Raw genomic sequence first — 10,383 nt, forward strand, 5'->3', positions numbered from 1 at the left:
ACCTGATGAAATAGGAGTTCACTCTCGCTTCACTTAAAGCCCCAAAACAACATTTAGGTAACTCTCTGCAACCCCTCAACCATAAATAGGGGACATAAATATCCATCATTTCACATAATACCCGTGCATATCATCATATATCCACTGTGTCATTATCTCTTCTATTATATGGATGGAAATTGGATTGTTTTATAGCGACCAAGAAATCTGGTTAACTGATGTTTCACTGATACTAATGGCAACATCAAGCCGTCACTCCTTCCTCGCCATTCGCCCTCAGCAGCACCGCTTTGCTCTCTTTCCCCTTAGCGCTCTCTCTCTCTCTCTCTCTCTCTCTCTCTCTCTCTCTCTCTCTCTCTCTCTCTACACCCCCCCACCCCCTCCTCTCTTCCTCTCCCTCTCCCTCCCGCTTGATGTGTTCTCTCCTCGGCAAAGAAGGCAATTTCCATATAGAATCACAACCAGGATCAGGTGACCTGGATTTGACTCCCCGTCAGAGCCCTGCACAGAAAATGAAAATGTATTCATGTGTATTGGATCGAGAGCATCGCACAGATGTGAGCTGTTTTTTTTCTCTCTCCTGAAAATGTAGTGAGGTTGCAGTGTGCTGTTGTGGACAAACCAGCTGGGTACAACCTATGAAAAATATAGATCTAATCCCTATTTTATGGTTTGCTCAGAAATTGGATTTGGATTCTTTGTGATTTACATGAAGGAGACGAAATGAAGACTGAAAGAAGATTTGAAAATGAAAAAAACTAGTGCCAACGTGAAAGCAAGTGAATCTGCTATGAGTAAGATTTAAATTAGGCCAGGACCCTCTGCCTTTTAGTCCATGTTTGGCCAGTTTGTGCTGAACCACTCCTCCCTGCCGCCCAGCTGACGTCCTGTTAGTCTTCTTTCTCCCATGTCTGTAAATTGATCTGTTTTCTCTTCTCAGAAAAAGCAGCGGCTGCTCTTCGCAGAACTCTGCTGCTCTCACCCTCTCTCCAGCGCTCTTTCAATGTTCTATTTACCTATTTTATTGACATTGAGCATCACATGCACAGTAGTTAATGCGGAGGGTTTATATATATATATATATATTATTTTTTTATCCATTCCATGTATAGTGCCCATGAATACATTACATGCTTTAAATCATGTAGTGCAAAGTGTCAAGCTTCTTTCTAGCTTGAGCAAAATAATCACTTTCATCATCTGATTTATGACCATCAATTTCTTTTTCTCTTTTTTTCTCTCTCTCTTCTTCTCCATCTTTCTTTCTGCCTCCAGATAAACAGTGACAAGCGGTCCTCTGCAGATATGATGAAGCCCAAACCCAAACCTCAAAAGAAGAAGAAGAAGAAGGACCCCAACGAGCCACAGAAACCTGTGTCGGCCTACGCGCTCTTCTTCAGAGACACCCAGGCAGCCATCAAGGGCCAGAACCCCAACGCCACCTTTGGGGACGTCTCCAAGATTGTGGCCTCAATGTGGGACAGCCTAGGAGAGGAGCAGAAGCAGGTACGAGATACGCACGTCTGGAGGATCTGAAGCAGTATGAGGGAAACACAAGAGATTTGCAAACATGTAGAATTGATGGAATTATCCTTGTAGAACATCATATTAACATATCTGGTCTTGACTTGCCAAAAACAGGAAGTGACACAGTTTTGCACGAACGCTAATAGATACAGTTCTGTGCTGAGACTTCTAGGTTTTCTCTGCTTGTACAGATGTTGCCAACCACACAAAGGAACAGGCGGACATGCACAGACACACACAGTCACAGTTTGGTACAACCAGTAGATGGCATGTGTGCTGCAGCAGGCAGGCAGTCTTTCACTGGCATTATGTGCTGTGTAATTACCAGAACATTGCTGTGAGATACCGCTCACCTTAATGAGCTAGTTCTTCTCTTTCCAAAGATAATCCATCCGTTTATCCCCACTCCCCTGACTCTCATTAAAATGATTTTCTTTCTAAATTTAATTCGGAAGGAGGGAGAAGGCGGGTGGGTGGGGGGGAGTGTTCCGTGCAGCAGCAGCCGTAAAACAGTCTGAGAATAAAGTTGGACACATTACAGGCAAGACACGGTCAATAATGGGAAAATATTATAACACACCTGGGAAGATTTTCAGGAGCCATAGGACTGATATGTTATGCAGTGGGTAAATACACTCTGGCCCTTTTGCTGCAAAAGCAAACAGTCGTATGTGACTACACACAGACACGCAAACCCACAAACCCACGCCGTCTCTCTCCTTGTTGCCGACTGTCACAAAACATGAGCATCGTCTGAGTTGTTCTCAGCATCGCAGGGTCCATCAAAATTAATAACGGGAAAAAAATGCAGCAGGAAAAAAGTGAAAATAATCCTCAAAACAAAACTCCGACAAAGCTCCAGGCCCAGGTAGCGTCCACAACTCCTGCTTCCCTGCAGCCTCCGCTGCTCACGCCCCTGCACCATGCATCTTCATTGGCCTTCTGACAAGCAGGGATGTGTGAAGTTCTCATTTCCACTCTCTTTATTTATATCTCTCGCCTGCTATTTTGATCCTGTCTAGAATACAGAATTAGTGGACACCCCCACCCCCACCACACACACACACACACACACACACACACACACACACACACACACACACACACACACACACACACACACTAATGTCTCGTCCTTGGATTTCGCTGAAGGGCATCTCGACTATCCAGGAAGAGCAATCTATTGTTTTTGTTGCTATTTAACGTCATCTCAGTGGCAATAGTTTGGAAATACTAATGATGATGATGTCGGAGGGGGTCATGATGCTTTGCCTTATGGGTACTGAACACCAAGAGAAAAACATCGTTGTTCGCTTCTTCGTTATTAGCAATTCTCTCGGGCTGAGCAGGGTTTACCTTTAGGAAAATATATTGTATAAAGACAATCTCCCCCTCCCTACAGTGCATTTAAAACCATTAATGCATATTTTTTACATTCGCCAACAAGGTTATGCTAGTTAAAACTGACTGATACTTGTGATTGTGTGGGCAATTTGGTGCAGATCCCAAAAACAAATCTGGATCTAGCGAATTTAAAATTTAAATGCAGTTTGATAAAGGCCCTGTTGGATCTTGGCAGAGATATTTCCCTCTAGTTCAAACTGTTTCTTCTTGGCGTGGAGCTTCAGTGCTTTGTCATATACATCAAGCAGTATTGACCCTCATTGCTTTCTTGGCACTGACTGAAATGTGTCTGTGGCACCAAATATTAACAATTGTCACAGTATAAAACAAAAGCTAGCACCAGATATCGGATTAAACTCAAGTCTCATTCACTTTGCCTGTTCTTTGAAAAGATATTTGCTGATTTGAATTAACATTTTGCCACTTTGATATAATTTCATTTATGCAAAATCCTTGCATGGCTTGAGAAGTTTGGCTTCAAGGTAGAAAGATATTTCTCTGAGAAATTCATTGATGGATCCATACCAGTGCTCGTATGGACACTAGTATTGGAAAAAAAAAACTTTTACATACACCTATTTTTTCCTACTAACAAAGACACATTTTCCTTTTTGTTTTCCATAAAAGACATGATTATGCTTACAGCCCTCTGTCAATAGCCCTATTTTCCCACACTCCGATGCCATATCCTGCACAGACACACTCAAATGTATACACCTGCCGTATATACAAAAACAAAATACCTGCGTGCAAACACACACATGCAGTTATCCATATATGCACTCATAAACCCACATTCATTATGCAGATGGAATGAGTCCATTCAAACACGGCCGCAGCAGTTACTGTAGCTGAACGACAGCAGAAGTTCGTACATCACTGTAAAAATATGGGAAAGGCAGTTTCAAACAAAAGTCATGCACCGGCAGGGAGCGTTATCCTAATGTGCCAAATGACAACAAGCACCGTGGTGTATAACTAATGTCAGTGTGCTGATAGGAGTGTTATTGTGGAGCTAAAAGGAGGAGAGAGAGAGAGAGAGAGAGAAAGAAAGAAAGAGAGAGAGAGAGAGAAAAGTTCCAGTTCATTTCTCTAGGTGGATTGGAATGGAAATGATGTGTTGCTACAATAGAGGGAGACACACTGAGATGAGAGCGTATTAGTGCTGTGATGAGGAAATAGAGGTGTTCTGTACCATTGGCTCTGATGGAAAGGGTAACATTAAGGACATGTGTGCGTGCGTGCGTGTGTGTGTGTGTGTGTGTGCGTGTGTGTGTGTGTGTGTGTGTGAGAGATGTGTGTGTGTGTGTGTTGAGAGATGTGTGTCTGCACATTTATGAGCATGTCAACCTCTCGTCATCACCCCTTTGTTTTGATTTTCCTTTTTCTCTTCACAGGCGTACAAGAGGAAAACCGAGGCAGCTAAGAAGGAGTACCTGAAAGCCTTGGCCGCGTACCGAGCCAGTCTGGTTTCCAAGGTAACGCTTATGACACACAGGCTCTGGATAAGACTGATGAGGGACTGGATGGAAAATCCCTGCTAATGGGCTGGGTGGGGCTTCCATAGGACAAGGTGGTGGTGGTGGTGGTGGTGGTGGAGGCGGCATCCATTTTTGGAACAATAATACCTCATTTCCATAGGGTGCAGAAGTTGGGGGTTGGGGGAGTGTAATTGGTATGGTGATAGAGGGTTGGGGGAGGGGTCAGCCAATCAGAACGTACAAGCATATGGCCATAACTTCTCTGAGAGATGGAGGGTAGAAAAATGATTGCTCTCTCATGTGCTACACATGCTATCAGGCTTGAGTCCGTTTTATATGCAACTTCAGAAAAGACCGAATAGAAATAGACTAGAGCTCATCCATGCAGGCACCTGTGTCACGTAGTAGATCATCTCCTCCATCCACCGCGTCATCTACAACAGGAAGTATATTCAGATCAACACAAAACAATCATTAGCTCAGCCGCACGGTTTCCACACCTGACATCTTCCCGCTAATTCAGATCTACGACATCCTTTCTTGGCCGGTGAATGATGTCGTCTTGTATGCACCGTGCGGCCGAGTAGCCCGGAGAACACAGAAAGACAAGGAGGAGGCTGTGGATTGCATTGTTTAGTGCCGTCTTATATTAACAACACACAATGTAGTGTGGGGAAGATTCCTTTTGTCATTCCATTTGTTCTGCAGGCAAACAGCCTCATTTCTCTGCCTGGGGTCCTGTATATACGTGTGTGTGTGTGCGTGCGCGTGTGTGTGTGTGTGTGTGCGCGCGTCCCTCTCCCTTTCTCATCTATCTGTCAAGGTGTCTATTGATCATTACCTCGGCCCCTGCTCTATTCATACAAATGGGCTCCATTACCTTCTAATCAACACTGATGGCTGGAGATGAACAATGTGACAGCTCATCATAGAGGCCTGCGGAGGGTGGGGCAGGGTGGAGTTGGGAGGTTGGTGGTACTTTTCGTGGCTGCTGCACCTGCTCAGAGTTGTGGTAGCGTCCAGACGAACAAAAGTCAAGTTTTGGGTGGTTTCGGTGGTTTTCTCTTTTTTTTTCTTTTTAAGCGCTGCAGCCCTTTCCCAACATCCGGTCTATTTCCCCATCACTCAGCCTGTCTGTGTAGAGTGCTGCAGAATGAATAGTGAAATCTGGATCAAATTAATTATCCTTTAAATAGATACAGTCTGATGATAAGCATAGAAATGCTGGAAAAGCCTCGAAAACCCTCGTTTATTAGGAAGCAGTTCTGTGAAAGTCACGGCAGCTTCTTGGTCAATGTGGCTTTAGACCCAGGTCCCACAAATAACAGGTTTTACCACTAAGATACGTGACAAAGTTCCGAAGCTTAGTCTTAATTGTAATGGATGCTGCTATTACAACAATGAGAGGGGAGATGATGTGTTGTGATCAGAGCTTGATGAATGATGATAAATGAGTGTTGATGTTTTGGGGGGGTAACTGGTTGCAGATTAAATGTCATGTTATTGTCGAATTAATTAAAATTATGCATTTTTTTCATCCCCAGACATACAATGACCCCGAACCAAAAAGTGCCCAGCAGAGCAGCCAGCCCTCCCACCTGCTCCCCCCCAAGCAGCCCCTGTACAGCGTGCCCCCCCAGCCCTCCTCAGCCTACCTGGGGCCGCCGGGGTCCTTCCCCCTGTCCGACCTCCAGAGCTACGCCGGGCCGCCCCGACACACTCTGGCCCAGACCCTCAGCCAATCCCAGATGCTGCCGCCCAGCATGAGTGCCTCTCCCCCTTCTCCCTTCCAGATCAGCCCGCCTCTGCACCCCCATGCCCAGCTCTCCCTGCACCAGAGCTCCCTGCTCAACCAGCCAATCCGCATGCAGCAGTCGCAGCCAATCATCTCACACCAAATGGGGCTCCAGGCACCTCTGCATTCCCCTCCTCTCAGCCAACAGGTTGGTCTAACCATTATTAAAACACAGGTGTCTGATAAAGTTCATCATTCATTATCACACGTAATTACTTATTATCCATAGTTAATCTCTTCTTATATTTAACGATCAAACTTAAAATAATTCTTGATATTTTATAGAACTTTGAGTTTGCATATTATTCAGTGTTTTTCTTGCTTCCATTTTCCAATTGGTAAAATTATTAATTCACTCTCATTGTATCGTATGAATGGCCTTAATTTCTTTTTTAGTTTTATATTTTGAATTCCATAAATGTTCTGAATATAGATTGTGATTATCAGCCTCAAGCTTGTTACATCCAAGGTAGACTTACCACAAGCTATGAGAATGTGGAACTCTGTTAAATGCTCCTGTAGAAGCCACAAGTCTGTATGGAAAAATAAATTGTTTTATTCATGATATCAGAAGTACTACACTACCCACAATCCTTAGGTGCGATAGCGACGTCTCTGATTTGTCGGCTGGTTTTCGCAAAAAATCTACGTCAAAATAATTTCTTGTCTCTTTTCCTCTGGTCCGACAGGGATTCTCCCATATTCAGGCTGATTACCAGAACAGTGTCGGGGGCTCTCAGTCTCCAGGGGCCCCTAACCACGGCCAGAACCCCGACTGGGACAGCGAGTACTGCAACAGGGACTGCGGACCCAACCACTGCAGGTGAGCTCATCAGATCAGTCGCCTGTGCTCTGTTATGATAGCGGTGACAGACACGATGGCTAATACCAAGAGAAAGAATTAACCCGCGGAGAAAAATTTAATATTATCCAGAACATTTGGATGTTAAGAATAGAGAGCAGTTGTCTGACAGTTACTTATTTTCCGCATGAGTCGCCCGAAACCACTTCACTTTCACACTCACACACTCAGACAGCATTAATCATAAACTGCGATTTCCCTGCTACAGCAAAAGCATCCCCTTGAAATTGAAATGAGTAATGCGGCAGCAAAACAATGCCATTACCGAGCTTGGATAAAGTGTGACATCCAATTAAGTTCCTCTGTGTTTTGCTTAGCACACGTTGCCTTATTGAATCAAGCTATTCAAGCAGGTACAAGACGGATGTTGTTTTTTTGTCTCACACCTGAAACTCGGTGCTGCTACTCCGAGAGGCAGCGGATCTGAAAGTCAGTATCTCCCGTATTTAGAGCTGATTCATCTGTATGTCAAACTGGATCGCGCTCTTTGAAGTAGACGCAGTCTTTGCTTAAACCTTCTCCCTCAGTGGCACGTCGTTGTCGTTTTGGAGTTTTTGGAGGGTTCTGAGTATTGTTATTTCCGGTGCGTCAGGATAGATAACTGGAGAACAGACTGCGTATTTGACATTTCAAGTTCCGAGTGATCTGCAAATTATGACATTTTGTGTTTGTCTTCGTGTTTATTGACGTGCGTTGTTTGCTTTTAGCAGCTGTTTCTGTTTGTTTAAGAGCCAGGCCCTCGTTGTAAAAAAGGTTTTTCATGGTCTCACTGGGATTTCCTGGTGAAATAGAGGAGCCAGACACGTAGTCAGAATATCATTGTATCCACATACATCCGAACATACATTAATCCATGTTTTTTCTTCCTCAGCAGTGGCATGGGAGCCCGGGACAAGCCTCTCTACCTCACTTGAAGTTGAAAGACCTCCAAATGTCAGACTCCAGGGAGCTTACCAACATAACAACGTCATCGATGTATCTGCTTCTACACCATTTCATTTTTTTTCTGATGGATTTCGAAAATCCCAAAGACTGCTACAGAAACTTCACCTATTTGCCAAGCACTTAGATCGGCCAGAGGCCTGAGGCACTTCTCTTGCTTTAAAAAAAAAAAAAATTCTCCTCCTCCTTATCAGTGAACTTTCCGTTTTTTTGCGGGGCATTGAGCTTTAAGCTCATGCCAACATACTGGAAATGAAGACCAAAAAAAAATGATGTCTTCTCATCTCGTTTTGAATTTTTTAAAGATGCTTTCTTTCCTCTTCACTCCATTACTCTTGTGTTTGCCATGGACTGCCCTCATTGGGGAGATGAAATGCTCTAAGCATACTCCAAGTGTAGGGGTCTCGGGTAGAAAAGCTAATGCAGGAATCTAGGATATAGTCACCTCACCGGGGGGTGGATACATACAAGACTGACTGAAACAACCCTGACTGAATAGAAGCAAAGCAAAATTATTATGAAGATAGTCACAAACACATGAGACATTTGTAAATCATCCGTGCCCTCGTAAAGGACTCCCTTATTTCCTTTAATTGTCACAGAGTGATTGTAAATATCACCAAAATGGATCCCTCTAATGTGTGTATTTAACTGCAGTCCCTTGCTTTAATTTTTTTTTCTCAAACATTATCTTTTTGTTTGGTTAAGTGATTTCTCGTGCAGGCGGATTCAGTGAGGGAATACACACACTAAAACTCGTGTTGAAACTGTGTTCACCGGTCTGGTTTCTCTCCAAACCCTGAGAGAAACTCCGAGACTGAAAAAAACCCGCTCCATTTCCTCCTTATAGGTGACGGAGCTCTGATAGAGAGTGTCCCTCTCTTCACACGGCCTCAGGACGTTACAAAACTGTAGAGGTCAAAGGTCGAAAACCTCTCCTTTTAGCTCCTCCACCTCTTGGTCAATAAGGACCACCCCCTCCACCTGTAACCCCCACCCACCACCCCTTAGTCCTGACACCACTTGTACAGGTGAATTTAAAAAAAGTTGCTAAATGTGAAATGTTACTAAAGAAAAAAAAAACATAACAGTGGGTTTTAAAGTTTTTGACTAGTTTTATTAGGTGTTTTAGAATTGTGTTGAACTCATCTTTATCATTTTTTGTGAAGATAAAAAAATCTTAATCTATTTTGTTTTTTCACTGTAGCAGGATTTTGCGTTTTTTTTGGAGGAACGGTCATGAGGGTAGATATTATGATTTTTTGTGTATAAACCTGCCAAATGTACTTCTTTAATTTGTAAAGCCAGTGATAAGAGAACTCATTTTGTTTTTTGTTGAATATCATACTGTATGTTTTACAATATGGTCATTCTATTTAATTTGGTTGCAGGTTTCACATCTATTTATGAATGAAATGAAGTAACATTTTGGCTTAATTTCATCAGGGTGCATTATTATTATTATTATTATTATTATTATTATTATTACTCAAACAACATGATTATTAGAATAATAAATATTTTTTCAGAAATTGTTGTTGGCGCCATACCAGTGCACCAGCATTAGATTCATTTTGTGTCACAAATACTTCTTTTGTTTTCTTTTGTCTGTAATAAAATGTTTAAAGTGAAGAAGTGGACAGTTCCGTGTCGACTTATTTGGATCGTGAGTCTCTACACATTCATATGTCCTTTGATGGGTAGTACCTGATAGGTGCAGGAGACCATAAACATAACGTTGCGTCCCCCTCCCCTGCACGTGTCTCTGAGGTTAATGAGGAAAATTACCTTTGATGTTGCAGAAGTTAATGCGGCTGCTGTCACACGGCTCATTAGGTGAGGACTTGAAGCTTCCTAGTTTATCTTCACTCAACCAACTTCAACCTTTTCACAGGGTTTTTTTCTGACTTTTCCTGTTTTTCCTCTTTCATTTAATTGAATCCAGACATGATTAATATAGTAAACCAAGCAGCGTCTTTCTGTCCACTAGCTGTGTTTTTGATGATGAAACTCAGTAGGTGCAGTTGATGCGCACAGTCTTTCACTGAACTACCTTTTACTTACGCATTTCACAGTTGGATTAAAGGTAGAATAGAAATGGAATTTATCATCCCTCCCCTCCTCTCTCTCTCTCTCTCTCTCTCTCTCTCTCTCTCTCTCTCTCTCCCCCTCTCTCTATTTCTCACCCTCCATGAAAATGGTGATGACGCAGTGCCCCCTAGAGCTGATTCATAAAACCAAGCACATTGGGGGTTTTCACTTCCTCTGCACTGGAGGACAGAAAGAATCAGTTCATCGTGGTTCAGTGACTTCATTTAGACAGTCGCTCAAGTGTGATACTGATATTTTTTTAATGATGATAACATTAAAGG

General features: G+C 43.0%; 1 protein-coding gene across 3 annotated transcripts in view; it reads left to right on the plus strand.

Annotated features, from left to right (window-relative positions):
- Positions 1–9,643, plus strand: part of LOC118111423 (thymocyte selection-associated high mobility group box protein TOX) — a 78,167-nt gene extending 68,524 nt beyond the window's left edge. For 2 of the 3 annotated variants that reach the window (XM_035160000.2, XM_035160002.2), the window contains 5 exons: positions 1,276–1,506; positions 4,329–4,409; positions 5,957–6,355; positions 6,897–7,030; positions 7,941–9,643. In XM_035160000.2, coding sequence (XP_035015891.1) covers positions 1,276–1,506; positions 4,329–4,409; positions 5,957–6,355; positions 6,897–7,030; positions 7,941–7,983 — 888 coding nt within the window. In that variant the 3' untranslated portion in view covers positions 7,984–9,643. The remainder of the gene's footprint in view (positions 1–1,275; positions 1,507–4,328; positions 4,410–5,956; positions 6,356–6,896; positions 7,031–7,940) is intronic. The other variant, XM_035160001.2, reaches the window with a different exon arrangement.
- Positions 9,644–10,383: the final 740 nt, after the last annotated feature.

Source organism: Hippoglossus stenolepis, chromosome 6, assembly GCF_022539355.2.
Source record: "Hippoglossus stenolepis isolate QCI-W04-F060 chromosome 6, HSTE1.2, whole genome shotgun sequence".
Classification (NCBI taxonomy): Eukaryota; Metazoa; Chordata; class Actinopteri; order Pleuronectiformes; family Pleuronectidae; genus Hippoglossus; species Hippoglossus stenolepis.